Source organism: Atractosteus spatula, chromosome 5, assembly GCF_055471065.1.
Source record: "Atractosteus spatula isolate fAtrSpa1 chromosome 5, fAtrSpa1.hap1, whole genome shotgun sequence".
Lineage (NCBI taxonomy): Eukaryota > Metazoa > Chordata > Actinopteri > Semionotiformes > Lepisosteidae > Atractosteus > Atractosteus spatula.
Genome location: NC_142710.1, coordinates 20,520,501 through 20,542,600, shown reverse-complemented (window position 1 = coordinate 20,542,600; position 22,100 = coordinate 20,520,501). Strand labels below are relative to the sequence as shown.

The following is a 22,100-nucleotide window of genomic DNA, read 5'->3' as shown; positions in this document are numbered from 1 at the left end:
TGTCCAATCCTGGGATTATCTATACAAAAAGACTAAATAAAGAAATTTAAAAGTTTAACTTTTAAACATGTTTCTGTTAATTATAACTGCAATGTGAAGTTTCAGAGATTATTGCATAAAAAGTCAATTTTACTTTTTAAGAAGGAAAATTCCTTTGACCAAAGCTAACAAAAAACCTTTTAAGGATACCTCTGAATGTATCCTTACAATGAATGACCTATTGGTTGTCTTTACCAATTAGCTTAATAATAGTTATGTGTATAAAACACACAGAATATGGTTTTTAAACCTTATCAATGAAAGTAAAGATTTTGAAATCCACCCCACTCTTTAAAAAAAGATTTAGAAAGATTTGAACCAAGAGTGCACAATATGAAGAATCTGAAACTCAGATGCTAACTGATTTTAATTTCTCATTTTTAGGTATTTAAAAAACAAAACCCTCTGCTCTCAGGAAATAATAAACTTTGATAACACTCGAAATAATATCCCAATTATCGAAATAATATCTCAATAGAAGAATAAACACCAGGCCTTACAAAGAATGTATGGATGAAATCATAGAGACCTAAAAAACAGAAACTGACCAAAACGTGGCCTGTAAAGAAAGAGCAGTGCTAGAAACAAGAGCTTGAACAGCTGCAGTAGGAAAAGGAAATGAGGCAGCTGTTACTCACCACAGCTGGATGCCCAGACACACTGCTGGGCAGAGTTCTGTTCTAAAGAGTAACAACTGACAAGACCCACCCTTCTTAGACTTGGCACCTATCTTCAGTTTTGAAGGCCACGCTATCTGCGTTTTCGTTTCCTCCATGACCTGTGGAAAAAGACAGCATAAACAGTTTTGAAACGGATGACGTGCTTATAATTTGACTCGTAATTTGAAGTGCCAAAGCATTAGGGGGGTCAATCGATTTTTAGAGATTATATGTAGAGGAGACGAACAATAGGGTGAAATACAATTTCTGTACTACATGGATCTGCAGTTTTGAATAAAATCCAAAATATAAAAGGAAAAAAAGTGGATTTGATGCACCATATGAATATTCAAAATATCAAATTAAAATTTTATTTGGCCTCCAAGAAAGACATTTAAAATTTACTTTGGGAGCCAAGTTATAAACCCTCCTTAAAGAGTACAAATTACATTTATTTTTACTACAATTGTCTTAACAATGAACTTTTTGTGAAGACCACAGAGTACATACAATACCTGAAGATTTGCTGCTCTATTGAAAAAAAGATTTTTGAAATACATGAGTCCACAAGTGACCTTCCTAAGAACACAAACCCGATATCTTTGACTGTCTTATTTAGGATTAAAATTATTATGAATGATTTAAATCATTTGGGAATCAGCACATTTCACACAAACACTGCCTGTTGTGGTAATAACGTACAATAACATTTTCCAAAGATTTCCTTCTTGAATTAACACTAGTAGTAACAATTAATAACACTAATTTTCTGTAGTTTTGGTATTTTTCTTGTGTTATTTATAAGAAATCACATGGTTAACACACCTTTCACGAAACCGCGAATTAAGAACTATACAATAATGGCTCCAACCAAAGATGATTCACATTCTTTATTAAATTAGTCAAAAAATCAGTATCAGCAAAGTTGAAATCACAAAAATTTAGTGCACAGTGAATATCTGGCACACTGAAAACAAATGTTAAGAACTTCAAACTAATTCAGATCAAGTTTTGTGTCTGTGAACCACTTGCAGTTACAATTTGTTTTCTCTTTAAATTTGTACCACAGGAATGTCACAAATCAGCAGAATTTTCTTGCCCTTCTGACTCAGCAGCAGAAAATGGGTATATAATCTCTGCATAATAAAATTTCCACTGAGCTTCTACAAACTAGCATATTTTCCACTGCAGTTCTGCTAGAACAGAAACAAAGTACTCCACACAGCACAGCCCGATTCCTGGACAATAATTCCTCACCTACTGCAGCTTTCCTGAACTACTTCCATGTCTGCTGAAGTGGAACTGTATTAATGTGAAACAAAATGCAGAGGAATGCAAGATTACTTACATTACTTTTTGGCTGAAGATCTAGTTCTGGCAGCTGTACCAATGAATTGTATGTTTGATTTGAATGAATTGCAGCTGTTATTAAGCTGCAATAACTGATATAAGGGTGCCATGGCAGTCATTTGAACTAATTTAAAATGCCATTTTACTAATCTAAACAAATCACGATACAAAAAACTAAACTTGTAAATACTGACACAATTCACAAATATTATTAATGTGTAAATCTGCTCTATTTGCTTATTATACTAGCACACAAACTTTGAATTTGCTGTTCATACTGTAATAAAATTGTACACAGACAAATTACTTCAGACAGAATTCCACAGGCTCTAGCATTGAAAAGCCTGCAGTATAGCTACAGAATAAAAACTGTTCTTGAAACAATGTTGCTGCTTTGGTAAATCTATAGCCTCTTACAGAACAAAGAGTAGGACTGACCAGCAACATCAGACTTAGTCTAACCTGTGGTCTGTCCACTATCCAGAAGATGTAAAGCAAAGCCTGCAATTTCAAATGTTGCATTAACACCTTTTTCAAGATATTCACTGCTGTGTACACTGTGCCCAAACCTGACTAGAATAGAAAAGAAAAAAAATTGGTTAGACCAGACCACAACACCTAAACATAGGACCAAACATTTTGAGTCATCTAAGGAAAAACTCAGTCACTGTTTTTTCTCATTGGTGTTGACAGACATAATATGAAAAAGGATCTCATCCAGCCATTTCTTGAAAGAAACCAAGGTACCATGTTAAAAAACATGGCTGGGTGGCTTGTTCTATATTTACATTACCATTTGGCTAAAGAAGTGCCTCCGATTTTTGGTTGTAAATTCATTTCCACAGTTTCCAGTTGTGCCCTCTAGTTCACTCTGAAGAAATCCTCAGGATTGACATTGTTAGTGCCTTTGAATACATGTATTAGGTCCCCTTGTAAGCTTCTCTGTTCAAGCACAAAAGGTTCATTTCCTTCAGCCTGTCAGTGTAGAACAGGATGACAAAACTGTACACAGTAATTTATTCTGCTCTATTCTATGGACATCCCTCCTGAAAGTAAGCGACTCTTAGAGACGATTGTGCAGATAAACACGGTAGGACCAACGAAAATCTTGACTCGACATTTATGACCAAAGAATCTCCCACGGTCGTCTTTTTGACATTGGTCAACAATAATGTGTTATTTCCAGGTAGAGCTCCTAGTTTTCTAGACGCCCTAAACGAGTCCAGCTGTCATGGAGCTCGGATGACTCTGAAGCTTTCTTTCTTTCTCTGCATCCTTTTGTAGTAGAGGATGACTGTCTTCCATGGGCGCAGAGCCATCCAACAAGACATATTTGGGTGCACTTTTCCCAGCAGAATGGATGGTCTTGGGTTATTGACCTGGTCAACGACACCCCTGTGCTTTCAAACCTGCGGGCATTAGCATTTCTGATCTGGAAACCACGGATACACTGAAACAGTCCCGAATTCACTTGCAAAGCAAAAACACCACTTGACCCAATCCAAGAGACACTCTACACCAAAAACAGTTGGTAGAGCAATTCCCTGCTATCATCATACTGCACATCTAGCAGGAAAGGTTGTACTAGTTATTTAAATGATCACACCATAAACCAACGTGTTCCTTCAGAATAAACCAACTGGTATCAAGTACTGTACATCTATCTTCGTACCAATCGGAAAACTGTTTATTACCCCAAATTTATTTAAGAAATTGCACAGAACTTCTTTTGTGGTTTTGAAAATGGCATTCAGCTGTGAGAAAAAAAGTAATAGAGAAGGTTTTTAACTTAAAAGTCGAAAGTAGAACTTGTACCCCATGACCTGTCAAGCATTTTCACTTATGCGCACGCACATTTTGAACAGGCTTAGGGTAGAGCAGTTTCAATTACACCCTGAAACAGGATATATAAAAGGGGAATCAAACAATTTGGAATGTCTACATTAAAGGCAGAAACAGGATAAATAAAATCCGTTGAATCTAATGGTAAGGAATTTATGGGGACAATGTCAAGCCAAAGCCAAAATATGTACTGTTTAAATTTAATTAAGTGTGGTTAATGACTCAAAAAGGTAAAACAACGTTTATGTGAATTCTGCCTTTATGTGCGTTTTTGAGCCACTGTAAGATCTTCCTCTAATGTTGACTTTGGAAGGTATTCTTTGTATAATAAGTCCTTTTCCTGAAGAATTTTCTAAAAGTCCTTGTTAACTGAAGGAAACGTACTGCACAATCAGCTCAACGCGTGCAGTGTTTTATTTCAATTTTTTTTCCACTTTCTCCAGCAAGTCAGCATTGTTTCTCAGCATGACATTTCTGACTTCAGCACGGCAGAAAATACACCCATTGATACAAGTTAGTCGTTTAAAAATGTAGTCTATCTTCTTGCTAAATAACTTTGTCAGGTCATTACTCCTTTGTGGCTACAATTTCCCATTTTTTAAGAACTGCGTCACTTGTTTCCAAACATCTGAAAAATGTCTACTGTAATGAGACTTGAGTGGTTTGATGAGTCTACATCACATAACAAGGAACATATGGATGAATTCAGTACAAAACAACTATGCTGAGGTCTAAGAGTCACAGCACGTTAATCTCTAATGTCACAGGTAGACTTGTACTTGGCTACACAAATCAGCAGTCACCGTTCCTACCCATAATTGCTTTACCTCAACAAGGAGATTTCATACACAAGAAAACCAAACATGAAAATTATTCCATACATGAGAGCAAAGCATCAGGTTGAAGCGACAGAACCTTGGAGAGGTTGAAAACCATTAACACACTCGACAACTGGTCTCCATTCACTTTCCATCACTCTACTGTGTCCTTGAACTTGTAAAACCAGTGAGTGTGATCTTGAATACTCTGAGGGCAGATCTTTTCTGCATTCAGAGAGGCCATTCTCTTCTAGACTTGCTCGTGTTTGAAAGAGCATTTCCTTCCATTAGATCAGAGCACTCACACACAGAGGATGATGCTGAGGCACTGGGGTTAACAGCGTCCTCACAGCCCTTCGGTCCTGGGTTCAAATCCAGCCTCGGGCACCCTGTGTGGAGTTTATACGTTTTCACATAGCAGTGCGAGTGTTTGTCAAGTGCCTTGGTTATCTTCCAACCTTTCAAAGGTATGCTAGCTAGGCTAACTGGCATCTCTTAGTTGTCCCTGTGTGCGGATAAGCATGTGCCCTGAGAAGCTCCCCTTGCTTGCAATGCTCTCTGGGATAGAATCTGGGTTTCCACAACCCTGACCAGGAATAACATACTCGGATAATGGATGTATGGATAGCTGCACAGGAAAAGGCCTGCTGCACAGGGCAGTTATTTAATCTAAACAGGCTAGGAGAAGCTTAAACACTCAGTGCCTCTGAGGATTACTCAGCTGCAGTGTCCAATGAACAGTTTTACGGCCACCTTAATATCATTACAGCTCATTTCATACTTTAAATACTGTCTCACTGACGTATATATAAAAACAAAAACCATCAAAAGCCTCCAGAAAATTCTTGAGGGCAGTAGATGAATAATCTGAAATACGATCAAGAAAATCCCCACATGTATTTTGTTGTCTTAAAATCAGGGCTTTGACTCATGCCAACTACAAATTAGAAATGCAGTACTGTACATGGTTTTGGCTGCCCAAGCCTTCCCAAGTCCATTCCATGGATAGTTCACAGCTGTAATTCTTAGTTTCAGACCAGAGTAGCAAGAGTGCTAATGACAATACAGCTGGCCATGCTGAAAAGAGTGACAATAGGTTTAAATGTAGCACAGGTCTCCGTAGAAATGCTCTCTGTCCTGTCAGATCCAATGAAAACCACTTCCCATTCATTCCCATAAGACGTTATTACTAAAAGGCGGCCAGTTGGCCTCTCTACCCTGTTTGGTAGTAGGTAATAGATCCAGGAAGCTCATCCAGCCGTTTCTGTAAAGAAGCCAGGGTATCGGCTTGAACAACATGGCTAGGCAATAATGGAGCAAGGTGTCTAGCCATGTTTGCCTCTTGTTCTCAGTTTTAAATGCAAGTCCCAGGTCCTGCACTGATCCTAACGCATCACACATGGAGAAGGACAAATCTACACAACCGCATGGCTTACAGAAGTAGTCCAATGCATTGCCTGATTACCGATGCATGTTTTTTTACATGTGAACTTGAACTTTATTGCCATATGTAACCGGTACTGGTACAATGGAATTCTTACTTACAGAAAGTCTCTCGATTGTAAAACAAGTGTAAAAAACAAAACAAAGTGCAAACAGTGCATCAAGACAATATACAAACAAACAGTAGACAATGTGCAAGTAAACATGTAGGCAGTTTGAATGTAAACAATACAGACGTGTAAACAATGACTGGAGACGTGCAATAGATAAGAAATCATAAAGAGGTAGATGGTGATGGTGTAGGTGTGGTCCGAGGGGGATGGCTAAATGTGTTCGCCAATCTCACTGCTTGTGGATAGAAGCTATTGAAGAATCTAGTGGTAAGTGTCCGTATGCTCTTGTATCTCTTGCCTGAGGGCAGTGGGGTGAAGAGCTCATGCCCGGGGTGGTGACTGTCCTCTGTGATGGCCAGAATTCTACCACGGCAGCGGTCCTCATAGAGCTGTTTAATCTCGGTGAGACCGCAGCCGATGATCTCCTGGGCCATATTGACCATTCTCTGCAGTGCCTTTCTTTCTTGCGAAGAGGTGTTGCCATACCACACGGTGATCATGTTGGTGAGGATGCTCTCGATGGTGCAGCGGTAGAAGTTCACCAACACATGTGTTGGCATCCCCCATCGCTTGAGGCACCTCAAGAAATAAAGGCGCTGCTGAGCCTTCTTCATGACAGAGTCAGTGTTCACAGTCCAGGTTAGATCTTTAGAGATGTGAATTCCCAAAAACCTAAAGCTGGTGACTGTTTCCACTTCCGTTCCATCAATACTGAGTGGGCTGTGAGTGTGTGGCCTGTGTCTCCGAAAGAAAATGTATGCAACGCCTTGCATAAATATCCACCCTCTTCCGAAAATGTCCCATTTTGTTTAACTTAAAACATTTACTTTATGAAACTAAATATTTTATATTAAACTTGACAGCCCAAACTGAACAGTTGGATGGGTGAAAGAAGTTAAATGTCATAAAAAACTGCAAAGAAAATAAAAAACTAGAGTGTGTTGATTACATGAAATATTCACTCCCTTTGCCATGACGAGCCTAAATGAGATTAGGAACACAAAAAAATACTTTGATATGCCATAATTAATGAATGATCTCTGTGAACTACAAATGATGTACTGCAACAAAATGGGACATCACTGGAAGGGAGTGAATACCTTTACAACCCTCTGAACACATCGAATTTGGAATAATACTGAACCATGTTAAAACAGTCAGATAAGACTGCATGTTTTTGCCAGAGGTCCAAAATTATTTGTAATTTAAGACAATTCTTAATTGGTTTTCTTGGGAATTGCACTGATGTTTAATTATAAGACAAGCCTTTTCCAGTACTTTATGTGTCCACTACTCTTATGCAATAAAAACTACGATTCACAAGTTATTTCTATATAACAGAGGGAGGCTTTGGGTTAACTAGGGGAGTAAGATTTTCAATTTGATAGGCTTTTCTAAAATCTTCCCAGTCAATTGTTCAGGGTAAACCAGTTTTAGGATGTTGTATATAGAAAAAAAAAGTTTTGTTTTCTTTCAGTAAATAATTTAACCAGACCAATATATCCCAAGTATTACTGTTTTCTAATAGCAAAATCTTAATATATTAAGAAATTACATGAATTTGCTAGTTTTGGTACTAGAGTTAACAAATGTCTAGCTACTGTATATACTGAATAACCTTAATGTTAAATTGGTGGATATTAAAATGAATTATATGAAACTGCACAAGAGTCTAATTTGTTTTATTTTTTGCCATTTCTTTTAAAAACCACATACAATTTATTTCTCCAAAACCAGTTTTCAGGGTTCAAGGACTTAATTCACAAAGGGCGTGATCTGCTTTATGTTATTCCAAAAACATACTCTACAATTCTGTTATAACACTTTTTCACTTTCATAAAGAAGGTAATTTAAAACTTTCTCTTCAAACCAGTTATACATAACCACTACATGTACTGAATTGTTTTGAATTCCAAATTAGAAATACCTTCATAAAAATACACCATCACAATTCAACAGGTGTTCGCTAGTTAAGTCAAAAACGAGCTCTGTTTTTGTAATACCATTCCTTTCCTATACGCTTTATTGAAATGTGCAGCTATCAAAGTAAACTACTTCCTTTACATGGCTTTACAGTCTTTCAGTGCCTCTGTACAGCCCACAAGACTGCCAACTCATGATGAGTTCCACACCTGGAAGCCCCTTTAGAACACTTCGGAAGACATGTTCCTGCGTTAATTCCAAGAACGAAAACATTTCATTTTAAAATTGGTTATTATTCACAAGGGACACTACACAAAGTCTGAAAGGTTTTTTTTTCACACTGGCCATGGACGGTGTTAGAATGGTTTTTAAAATGAGCCATGTTAGCCAGATATACTTTCTGCAAAGCCTGGGCTACATTCCTTTTACTGTGCCTTGGGGTCCCCTTGCATTTAGTAGTAATAACTCCTTGCTTTTCTTCCCAAAGAGCTGTACTCCTTAGATGGGGCCCAAGTCCATCCACCACCAGGCTGACATGTGGCAAACAGGCATTTCTCTACACAGCAGATCGGGAGGAAAAGTGAGAATGCTGCTCTTTATGTAGGCCAGACTGAGCAGGCCCGGAGAGGAATTTAACCAGAGCACCAGGGGTGACACCCTTATGAGCAGCGCCATGGGATCTCAGATGACCAAGCAGTCATAACCTTGATTCAATATCTCTGAACGGTGGCCCTTCCTTTACCACAGTATCACAGGTGACTATACTGGATCACCAGTCTAGAAATTCTGGTCCAGAGGAGAGGGCAACCTTCAAGTCCACAGACACTGCTTTCAACACTTCAAATATGGGATATTCATCCAGAACAGTCTGGCTTGGCGATTTAAACAAAATCACACACTGTAAGTGTCACTGGGTGAATGACGGTCTCACCTGATAAGAAGCAATAGTTGGATATTAACATCATGTAGAAAAAAGGTCCAAAATCCAGAACTGTAAGAATAACAACAAAATGTACATACCCCTCACACTATCAAAAATGCTGAAACAAATCTCATGAGAATGTTAATGATATGCATTTGTGGGTTTTAGTCACTTAACCACTGAATTTGTATATCGCAACAAGTGGAAAGCTGTGACATACAACACTAAAGATCTACTTGAACAAGATCAAGTGCTTTCCCGCACAGGCGTAATATAACATCACCTAGCTGAGCAAGATTAAATAGAGCTGGACAGGTAGCCCACACATCATCTACAGCATATCATGGCCCGTAAGATGTGTATGTGAAGAGCAGAACTAAAAGTTACAAGGAAGACAAACAACAACTATTAAACTGGAGTGTTATTACAAAACTCAAAGCACTCAACCTTGTAACACAGAAGGCTAGCGTCCTCCATTTTGGAATGTGCGATGCCCTGTATTTTCCAAAACCAATACCCTTAATCCTAATTTAATTAACATTAATCTTTTTAGATGAAATAATGACGTATTTTAAGAATTATTATTGTGGATGTGATGGTGCAAGAAAATGTCTCATTTTCATAAAAGAAAATATAATATTCTTATGGAAGCTAAATTACACCTAATACAATAATAGAGATGGCTTAAAAGTGTTTTTAAAATTATTTAAAGCAAAGAGCAAAAGATTTTTGTGAAACCTAGCCACATTGTATCTTATTTGCCCAAAGTGACTTACATTTCCACAGCAATTCAAGTAAGATACCATGCTCAAGGGTAAGACAGCAAGTCAGGATTTGAACCTCCAACTTTCCAGCTTTGGAAAGAGCCCTGACCACTGTGCGACACTGCTGCCTATAATATATGCACGAATCCTCAATTGTTACCAAGATGATTCACTAATCGTCTATTAATCTTAATAGCCCTACCTGACTTAACAATGATTACATTTCAGTTGCAGTACAAATATTTATATAAACATTATATATATGTATATATATGTAACATTGTTGAACAGTGGCACTTTTTTTTCAGTGAAAAAAAATCAGATTATTTTTGTTGTACTTACATGTTTTGGAATAGCCAATCGCGTTACGTATCTCCGCTTCCACCTATTATCGCTGTGCAACGCTGTGTAACCCCTTACACTTACCTAGCGGTTTTCAGGACAGTCAAAGCGTTTTACAGGTAATGGGGACTCCCCTCCACCACCACTAATGTGCAGCCCCAGCTCTTTTTGAGAAACACCGTGGGATTTTTAATGACCATAGAGTGTCAGGACCTTGGTTTTACGTCTCATCCAAAGGGTGGCGTCTTTTTACAGTATAGTGTCCCCGTCACTATGTTGGGGCATTAGGACCCACACAGACCACAGGATGAGCACCCCCTGCTGGTCCCACTAACACCTCTTCCAGCAGCAACCTTAGTTTTTCCCAGGAGGTCTCCCATCCAGGTACTGACCAGGCTCACACCTGCTGAGCTTCAGTGGGTTGGCAGATGTAAGTTGCAGGATGACATGGCTGCTGGCATAAATATGGGAAAACGAGGAAGTGTGGGTGTGGGAACCCGCCCACCTCCAAGCTCCTCCTCTTCCGGCACCTCACAGACAACACAGCCCCGTACCAGAGGCTCAGTGCTGCCTGGAGGAGAGCTGTGTGCCTGCAAGCACCTGGGAGGCCACAGGGGTGGCTGTTCTGCTGTCTAATCCCACCTTCCCCTTGCACTCAGTCAGCTGTGCACTGTCACTTGGGGAATCCGGATAACAAGCACTCGGACACAATCCGAGGAATTCCCAGTGACATGAACCAGCTTCAATGCTGATAACAGAGAAAACTTTAAAAATACACTATCTTCTCCAGACCCATTCTTAGGTGAGCAATGAAAGTCATACGCTACATTTAATTTTTCCTTGGTTAAGCCTGAATGGATTCAGAAGTCCAGCCATGGGCTGGGGATCCAATAAAATGGACAGAAAAGACTAACTTTAAAAGAAGGGGTTGGGTTACTTTCCTGTCTGATCACCTACACATGCATATATGATTGCTGGCTTAGATGGTGCTTTGGAGTGCACTGGGATTACTGGACCTTAGAAACATGCATACGTTATAATGCACACGTTTTTGTTGCGAAGAAATAATTAACACAATGTGTATACTATGGTCATGAACTAACTGTACTGGATCTGTTAACTGTATACAACATTTCAAATCTCAAAACTATAGAACAAATGTGTGCAAATGTTTGGCTACATTCAAGGAATGCAAAATAAGCCACAAAATCGCTGACACTCTGTAAATATCTACTTAAAATGACTAGGACTGAATAGGAGGAAATGCCTCCAACTAACCCCAGAGAAAAGACAGGAACTGAAAATCCTTTTACTTAGCCTTTTCTATCTCTGTTGCTATATATAGAAAAGAAAACAAGGTTCAAAGCAGTCCACCTGCCAAGTGACAGGCAAAGTATGAAAGGAATCAGGGGAGTCGGAGAGCCTGAATGTCAATGCAAGTAAAAACTAAAAACATAAAGCCAGCAGTAAGGTATCGCAGGAGGTTACAGTTTACTACCAGCGACAAAAACACAGAGAAGACCGTCATCAGGTTTATGACCATGTGAAAAAGAACTGGCGTTTTTCCAGTCACAAACCCTTGTTCCTTACCTTGAGATGTCTTGGATTTGTGATGTCAGCTAATTTGAGCTTGACTCTTTGTTCTGTGGATAAGCATTTCCACTAAGAATGAATCAACACACTGATGTATTGGCATTATATAGAAGGATACAGGAGGGATTTTCTACATTAAAATTGTAAAGTGTTGATTCATGGAAAATGGTCAGCTTAATAAAACATGAAATCCTCTATCCCCAAGAATGCAACAGTCTTCATTTGCTATATGTATGTCAAATAAAGACTGTACATATATGCATGCTCAACTTTAAAAATACATGTATACTGATGTATTTTTTGCTATTACCAGTTCTTCCTCCTATATAATGAAGAACCCTTTAGCAAAATCTCTTGGCTTGTGCTACAACTAAATCTGTGATCGTATTTCACACTGGCACTATTTATACAAAGTACAGCTGGAAGATGGTGGAGAACACGAGTAATGCTCAAAATATTTGTTTGAGTCTCAAGACGTACAAGAAGAGATGGAAGCACTCTTTATGGTCTAAGACAGAAATGCAGTATGAACACAGCGTTATACATAAAACAATATTCTAATAGTAAAAACTAAAGAGGACAAAATTGCCAACATCACACTGCATGATCGCAGTTTTGGAATAACCCTGCCAAATCCTTTGGAAACCGCTCTGTACAAGACTGCATGTCAAAAATAACTCTCTGAGGCAGAACAGCTTATTACAGTGCAGAACGGAAGAGAAACAGACAGTGAGTAAGACAATGAGCAACTTATCTACAAAACAGGGAAACAATATCCAGAAACACAAGGACGAACTTCCATATGCAGCTCGTTGGCGGAATATTTAGTCTTTCACTGAACAGAAAACACATGGTCATTATAATCAAAGGCAAGAGCATCTAGCCATGGCAGATTTAGAGTTAGTCAAGTCGACTCGCAGCGTTCTCTTGATCAGACCTCTTCCCTAACAATGACTGGTCCATGTGTGTTACCAACTTGAAGCCTGATCTGACCAGACTGCAGAAGGAAAGCCCGGCTGAGCCTGGACAGAACTAGAACAGGAAACCCAGTTTCACTTAGGAACACTTAGAGAAGTGTTGCTAATAAATCACTGTCTGGAGCTCTTCCCTCTGGTCCACAATCTCCAAACCCAGTATGTGGCGTTTCTGGAAACTGCACTGGAGGAGATGCCATCCTTCAAATGGGATGTTAAACTGAGGTCCGAACTACCTGGTCAGAAATGACCCCACGGAACTGGTCATAACAGCAGAGGGTTATTAACCTTCTTTCAACTGCTGAAGCCATTTCTCACTTCCCCTCTTGAAATCCTGTGGACATGGGGTTGCTGGTGCATTAACCAGGTAGGGTTTTGCACATCAATGCTATATACAAAGCACTTCAGGATTCAGAGATGAAACGTGCTATACAAATGTTAGCAATTATTATAAAATGCTGCAACTTGGTATTATTTCGAGATGAAACTGCACATAAAACGACATACTTTTTAGAAAGTATGCAATGTCAGTAACTTCATTCAAAAACAACATCCATTTTCAAATTGTCCCCACACATAGCCCCATAGATGTTTAAATTCACAGAACCAGTTGTTGGATATTTGGGCAAAGCCTGGTTGTGACTTTTAAAAGACCATTTGTAACACTGAATGGAGAACCGATCACAAGAACTTAGTTTGACAGGGATTCGTGTTCACCCACGACCCTTCAGATGCCATTGCCCAGTGGAGATGGCAGACAAGTTCTTGTTTTTAAAATCTTTCAGCTGTACCAATCGGCCTTAAGAGTCATCACATATTTACCATCTCAAGCCTTTTTCGACTACAAAAAGAGCAGATTTAAAAGACATCTCAGCTGTAGCATGAGCTTGAGTAAAAATTGATTGGCGTGTATAAAAAGCTATCTTCAGCTCAGTTCAAGTAGAAGAGAAGAACCTACTGCCTGCAGGAAAATTCTTCTCAGATCTTTTTGCTTTGTTTCATAATGCTTCTCGACCCCATACTTCTTTCTACCTGTGCCTGCCGCATCAAAGGTGGGGCAGACACATTTGTCTTTGACACAAGTAAACAAAAAGTTATGCTCCCACTCATGGTGAAAACAGCAGATTTTGACAGACCAACAGAGTTCCATTTGCTGAATTCTTTTGTTTAAACTGTAATTTTTATAATGTTACAAGATAGTCCAGGACCGAAAAACAACCTTGCAGCATGTGATAGACATAGACAAGCCCTAAACAGAATGGGGTACCAATAAAAAATGGCAAACAGAATGTTCAGATATACATTTAGAAAAAAATAATAAAAAAAATGGGATTTTATATTATACTGCATAATACTCTAGATACATAATTGAGAACAGTCTAAAATTGTGGTCACCATGTTGCAAAAAAGATATTGCTTTTGTGGAATAAGTCCAGAGAAGAGCAACCACATACATTTCTGGGCTCAAAGGAATGTCTTACACTGGCAGACTAAAAAGTGAATCTAGCTGAATTTTCTGTGAACAAACTAGGAAGAGGCCTGATTGAAGCAACCAAAATCCTCAAAGGTTTTGACCAAGTCATTGGACTTTTACAGAACACACCATGAAAAACAAACCAGGGCACTTATAGAAACTATGAGGAACTGAGAACTGGAGGCACAGGGGGTTGTGGGAGTCTGAAACAAGTAACCCAGCCATATTGTTGAAGCCAATACCCCAGCTTCCTTCACGAAATGCCCGCAACCAAACAAGTGAGGTGAAACACATGGCCTGCTCTTGCTTGTAACATTTATGTTCTTATAGAATCTACATCCTAATGACAGTAAAATAAGTGCTTTAACCTTCCCCATCCACACTGAGTAATATTAAGTGACTAATACTTCATGAGACCTTGAAGAACGACATCATTTAATACAGCCAAGAAATACAGGTTATAAAAGCTTACTGTCAATGATTACAAGGAGGCTTTGTAAAGCCTTAGGAGGGAAGGCCAAATCAGAAAGGTAATCAAGACTGGACACTACTTCCAAAGCTTGTCTGAGTCTTACATTTCATAGAGGTTTAAGTCTGAAAAACCTTTAGTAGGTTACAGTGATATTGATGGTGAAAACAGACATAACCCCTACTGTACACATTCAAATTAATTTCACATTTATTATAACAAGACCCAACATTGCTGATATATGGCATAAATGAAAGCCAATAGGCTTTGCATTATGGCACACAGGTCAGCAGATAAACCAAAAAAAAATCTATTTTTCCCCTTTTAGCTTTCCCAGTAAAAGAGCTGAGATACAATATTTTTTCTTCAAGTACTCTTTGTTTCAGAATACAGAATTCACTGTACAATGTTCTATAAGACAGATAGTACCGCATGACTCCTGAAACTCAATGGCCTGGAGTTCAGCAGAGATCCTACTTTTGAACATTAAGCAGCATTGCCATTTCAACTTTTTCAGATTTGCTGAAGTGTTTATCCATACTTTTGTGGCACTGAAAAATAAGATCATTAAGCTTTTCTTCCTCTGTAAACGATAGACAAAATGCTCACTATATTATGCAAAATGTCAGAGCGCTGCCCCACATCAGTTCCAGTTGCCTTAAATTATAACCTTTCAAGAGCTAATACATTCTTGGTAGTCTTTTATCTGCAAAAAATGTCTGTGTTGCTTTGTTGTTAATATTTTATTTCTTAGAAAAAATAGGAAGTGCCAAATATAAATGCTAAAAGCCAGACCTTTTTTAAACCTTAATATCTTATGCATCATCTACCACACAGTCCTTGCATTTCAATTAAATAATAAAATCCAAAGAATCTACAAAGAGGAGGCCAAAGCTGCATTTTTAGGCCATTTTTGTTTTATCAAGCTCAAACACACTCACTAGTGAAGCAATAGGTTTTCCTACATGTGCTTTTAATTTCTTCTCTCCTGTTGCAAATGAAGTTTTTGTTATGAATACTTTCATTTCAAAAGTTTATAATAAGCAATTCTTCTGAGCTGCAAAATAAACTAGGGGCATTAAGAAAGTGGTTAGAAAAAGGGAGGATAATCTTCACATTTTGAAAATGTAAGGCATATTAACATCCAGATAAGCCACAACTATTTAAGACAAGTCTAAAAAAAAGGTAATTACATATTTATGAATGTGCAATAGTTTTTGTCGACAGCGACAGGATTTATCTGCATTTCAGCACTTAGTTAAATTAAACTGAAAGTCTTCAGGAATGCGACCAAAAACATCTGGAATATAATTCTATATTAATCACAACAATAGGACTTCTCAAGAAGAAGGGGGTCGTGTCCTCAAAAGATTACTGCAAAAACAGTGAGTTTAATTATTCAGGATGGGAAATCCAGTCTGTGGCTGATTTAAGAGGTGACTTTACCAGATTTTCACTGCTTAATGATATATATATATACTGTATATATATATATGGTGATATTTACTTTTTTAAAACCATGTCATTTTCTTTCAGAAAGGAAAGACTTTTTCAGTGTAACACCAATTGTAATAATTGCAATGCTTTGTAAAATGCCACCAACACAAGACAATACTGAGTGAATAACACAGTGAAGAACAATAATTAATTCCCATCACTTCACAATCCAGGTTAAATATATCTGGAAATAATTTAGCAGATACAATCCAGTTGCTGACTTTCTCTTTTGTAGCATCTACCTAGAAGAGTTTAGACATGTAAGAATAGCTAAGAGGATAAATTATTAAACTGTAATGATCTTAACATCACTTTGATGTCCACCCTAGAGGTCACTGATTTCTGCAGCAAAAACATTCAAATGGAAAAGGGACCTATATTTTGATGAAGAATTATGCTATTTTAAAGACTCATATTTCTTTTGTTGGATTTGAATAACAAGAGAAGCAAGCCGAAAAAGCTTTACTGGGATTTTAAAATAAAATACTTTGTTTTGGCTTCACTTTTCTACATTTAGAAAAAATCCTCCATTTATTTAATTTGGCACTTAACATTGATCTGCCAGATCATTTGTAATTTTAAAAGGCTAGGTCGCATATTTCTTTTACTTTTAAGTAAGACGTTCCTGATAAACATAAGTGTATGTTTGGCACTGTGCAAATGTAATGGACACGCCTTTCTGTGGAGGGGATTTATTTCTATTAATGAAATCCACAGTATCACTTCAGTTCAGCTAATAAAGCACCTGAACAGTATTATTCAATGACGTGTAAAGGGAGATCAAATCCAGCACCTTCAAAGACTCCACAACGTGCTACCTTGGTCAGTAAAACTGAAATATTTTCTTAAAAATTATACTTATTTTAAAGTTGAATTTTCTTGTAAAACATTTTTGCTGATAGTCTCCAAGCAGTCACCTGGAGTTAATTTCATGCAAGAAGTGGAGTCTTTCCCTGCCCTTCATTACAAATGATCTGTCTGGCTGGGCTGCACGCTCACAGGCGTTTATGTATTTTTCCATACTCTGCCAATTAGACTTCCAATTGCTTTCCCTAAAAGCCTTTGTCAAAGCCTGAGAAAGGAATAAAAACAGGACAAGTTCAGTTTTTTTTGGCTTTTTCAAAAAGCAAAGTAGAGGCCAATTTTTTTTCCTTCACTTGCTGTTTTAGAGTGCCAGACCCACAACCTGCTCATCAATGCTTTAGGGAACTGACCAACATTCTGCCAAAACAGAACATGCAAACGTGGTTACATCTAGTAGTAGTAATAATCAAAATAATAAATCACCATTACCTTCTGAAAGAAATCCTCCCCACCATTGACCTTTCCCTCTGTGGCAGCTGCAAAAAAACAATTTTTGTTTAAAATCTCAAAGATAATTCAATCAAAAACACTCTTCCCCCATCAGATTTAAAGATTTATGAAACTGTTTAATGGCAATTATTACTGATGATCAAAAATCTGAAAAGAATTGGCTATTAAGGTACTTTGCGAGTAGATCTGGTGATATTGTGCTTGGCACATCTCAATCCTTAGTTAAAATAAAGCACATGAGAAAATAATCATTTGTGTAAAACACAAAACTTTAAAAAAAAAAAGACTTTACATATGGTGATCATAAATTTGTATGGTTCAGGTACAGGTCCATTATTTTTTTAGGATATTCTGTAACGGAACAAAAATAAGCTCTTAAACCTTAACACTAATATCAACAGTCTGAGTCCCTTTTTTACAGCAGCTGACAATGAGACATGGCCAGAGTAATAAAAATCATATAAACTTTCAGTTGTACTGAAAGTTCAACCTTTCAGATTGCAAAACAACCACTGAATGAATTTTCAATCCACTCCTTGAACGAGATCAAGGTCTAAAATTAAATTTATTTTCAAGGTAAAACTACCCACAATCTAAAAAAGTGGTGCACCCCATTTAATGCTGTGATATTACTTCCAGTCTAAAATCATTGCTAACAGGTTAAATGAACAAGGAAAACCATTTAAAATGATTCAGTAAACCAAATAAGAACATTTACCACACAAGCCTTTGTCTCTAATTATTTGCACTTGTGTATATAATGTTTGAGTGGGTTATATGCGAGTCCTTGATCTGATTTGATGAGGATTTTCTGTGTGACAGACCAAAAAAAATGCAGTTACAGAGCTAAAGTATTCGCACTTCCAAATATGAATCTGGAACGCCAGCAAAGGGTAACGTTACAGATGGAAAGCACACCAGTACAGAAAGGTGTGGTGCTAAGGGGTGGCCTTCACAGATGTTTGTCACATTGTAGACAAATTATAAAAAGCTGCTTGCTTTTCTCCAGAGCTGCTTCAAGTCCATCCACTAATGGAGGTAAGGAAAAAAAAGATTGATAATTTTAAGATTTTCAAATGTTTTGTTGTAGCAGTCTCTGGTAACTCCTGTTATAATACACTGTAACATATTTCGCCTCTTTCATCACTCCTCCCTGCCCAAACAAAACAAACAACACTGAGGTGGCCAGACAATTTTGCAGAAGCTTTAATGTGTTCATTTCCTTTACTCATTCCAAATACAGCTTTAACTTATAAATACTGTTATTTCACTACTAACACCAAGAACTATGGTCCAGAATGTTAACTTGGGAATTATGTAGTCGGGAATCCATTTCACATAATCACTCATCGAGCAAAAGGGTGGCTCCCTTATTTCAGTCCCTCCGTACATACTGTATTCGTGAGGTTTTAAGGAAACCCTGAGAACTACATCACAATCCTTACCACAATTCAGCTGAAAGCAGACAAATGTTTTCCTTTTGTTGTAGTTTTTAATGGATACATAAGCACAAAAAAATCACAATTTGTTTGAATAGTAATTACATATAATTATATACAAGATCCTTGTTTCTTATCCAAGCTGTGGCCACCCACAGTTACAAAAATAATCCACACAATAACAAGGATTTCTGTCATACAATCATTTACTACAGCCAGCTTTATGCCCAATTTATACATTTTTTTAAATGTCGAATTGCCTCTTATTTTTGTTATGCCCTCCCTATTCTAGAATCGCCAATTGTGTTTTTCAAAAGCCAGCCCATGGAAATGGCCACGGGAGAGAAAGAGGAGATCCTGATAGACTGTTCTGAGACATTCCCCTTTTAATGCAGCATAGACAATGTAGTCCTGTACTGCAAGATCAGCACCAACTGGAGAGGGGACATCGACAGCACCACAGACTGTTTGTTCACAGTGTAGGCAGGTTGGAGAATCCCAGTCACAGTTAGCTAGTGACAGGATCCACAATGCCTGGAACACAGAGCTCAGCCTATGCACAGACTATCTGCTCTGGTTGAGACAGCTGGCAGGCTCCTACAGTACTTTTCAATTCAGAGATAATTTTTCATTTATTCAAAACACAACAAAACACAGCAAGGAGGTCATACATTTTATGCTGTATATTGAATAGTAATTACATATAATTCCCCACCCTCAAGTTGCTAATCCATAAGGAAAAAAAAGCATATAAATTATGCTTTATGTCCCCTTAAAGCTATAAGGAGATTCCTTTCAAAGAATAATCTGCAGTATGACTTCTTCTCTTGCAACAAGCCATGGAACATGACTTCAAGGAACATTTTAAAAGTTGATCATGGACATTGTAATGAGTGACTTGTATGATCCACACTGAGCTTTATTAATAGCATCACTTGTACAGTATAATTTACAGAACCCCATCAGGTCCCGATTCATCTCAAGTGCTGCCTTGACCCATAGCACTTCTTCCTCTTCCACATTTATAGAACTGTTACAGAACTTTGTCCTTCCTCAGCCTGAGGCATGTAATTCACTTCTTCTTTAGCAAACACCTGAGTAAACTATTAATTGAATACATCAGCTATTTCCCTTTCATTGCCTAGATGTTGCTCATTATCCTGAATGCATTTGTGAACAACTCCCATTTGGCCTCCACTGTAATATTCCCTTCAGTCACTTTCTAGGCCAGCATCTTTGTTTTTACCTGTGCTCCTAATTCATTATTTTCTTTTTTCCCCCCCAAATTTAACTTTAAAAAAATCATTTAAGTGCTGTATTTCTCTCAATTCACTTAAAACACATTTAGGCCACTGCTCCCTAGCCTTTAATTTACTCGCTATTGGGATAAAATCTGTTCTGTGAATCCATTCTTTATTGATTCCATATCCATTCTACATCAAACCTCATCTTACCATGATTTTCCCTCCTTCCATTTTAGTTTAAAGGCTTTTGAGTCTCTATGAATCCTTGTGTCAAAATGACTGATGTCCACCTATTGTAGGTGCGACCCTTCTTGTCTGTACAGCTAGCATCTGGTGTAATAAGTTGTGACAGAAAGACATGAAACTTTTACAGTTCCCCACTACTTGTTACAGATAACCTAAGTTTTAATTTTTTTTGTTAACCCACTGCTATAGGTTTACACTGTCACAAACACACTTGGAATGCCTTTCGGTTCCTGTAACTGAAAGGTTGACTTTCTAAACCATCTGAGCCATTGGACATCACCAAATTTTCTGAACTGATCAAGAAAAAGTTCATTCATTACAACTATGAAGACAGGCAAGTTCATTTACAATACATTTCCTTTCCTACAGATACAAAATAAACCAGAAAACCATCTTGGACAGAATATTCTAGCTAGTGCAGCTTCTATACAGCACATTTCGAAGCCTTATAAAGCAGGCAAGGAAAAACCAGGTGCAGCAGAACAGGGCCCTGAAACAGTTTTATGTACATAGGCTTGAGCAATAAAAAATATTACCAAGTATTAGAGAATTCTTGGAAACACAATGAAAAAACAAGATGAATATAATTACTCTATCAATAGATAGACTATACCTGTAATCCAGATACAGACGTGGTCTAGTCAATGGGTTTAATAACTCTTAACTACATCTAGCACATATGCTTATAATTACACCCCCACAGATAGTTGTCTTCTCTTAGCTCATGTGAATGTGTGCGTTTAGTGAAACAGCCAGCAAGAATGTCTCACTCATCCCATAACCTTACACTAATTAAGATAGAATTTGTAAGTTTACTGCCATTTTGCTTGCCGTTATGAAAATCAGGAATTCAAAAGCAACTGAAGCTTAAAAGTTTAACATTTACATAGATAATGCCTCATGAAAATTACAGGCCCACTATAAAAAGGTCTACCAACTTAATTTAGTTGGTATCAACCCTGAAGAGGGTAGTCTGACAGCAGTACGCACAGGCACTGCAATGTAGTAAAACTTGAAAATATTTACAATTATTCTGCATTTTGTGAACAGGTTCTTCATGAAAGCACAAGAGTTGATCAATTCAATGCAGATAAGAATGCCAACATGTAACGAGAGAAAAGAATTTTCCTGCCAGGAATCATCCATTGAAAACTAATTAGAAAACCTTTTTATAAAAACCATGGAGACCTGTTTCTATGGCAAATGGTCTTAAAGTTAACATTTCATTTCTAGTCTTAATAATGTCAAGCACACAGGCGCAAGTGTTTCCAAGTCGTAAATCCATCAGTTTAATTATCACTTACGGGAATCCAAAACAAGTTTCCAATAGTCCTGAATGTCCGCACAGAGAGGAAGGCTTTTTTTCTCCTAACTTTTGAAACTGCTGTGAAGTGCTCTTGTGTAAATCCAGGGGTATCCGGGACAACAGTGTTATCAAGAGGGTGCATCTTGTACAAAACCATCCAGGCCTGGTCAGTAGGCCTCCTAACGTTAGTAATCAATCTTCCTAGTCTTAGCCAAGATGCTCTTTGCATGATTTACTGATCACAGAGCCCACAGACAGAAACACTTGTGGTACTGCGCAAATTAATTTAGGAAAAAAGCTTAGCACTAAGAAAGACACGTTGTCTTGTT

General features: G+C 37.8%; 1 protein-coding gene across 2 annotated transcripts in view; it reads right to left on the bottom strand.

The window, feature by feature from the left end:
* The window catches only part of LOC148834718 (protein bicaudal C homolog 1-like), an 87,389-nt gene that overhangs the window by 35,768 nt on the left and 29,521 nt on the right, over positions 1 to 22,100 (bottom strand). For both annotated transcript variants that reach the window (XM_088916306.1, XM_088916307.1), the window contains exons 2-3: positions 17,516 to 17,562; positions 748 to 817 (exon numbers count right to left, since the gene is read on the bottom strand). In XM_088916306.1, the coding sequence (XP_088772432.1) occupies positions 748 to 817; positions 17,516 to 17,562 (117 nt within the window). The remainder of the gene's footprint in view (positions 1 to 747; positions 818 to 17,515; positions 17,563 to 22,100) is intronic.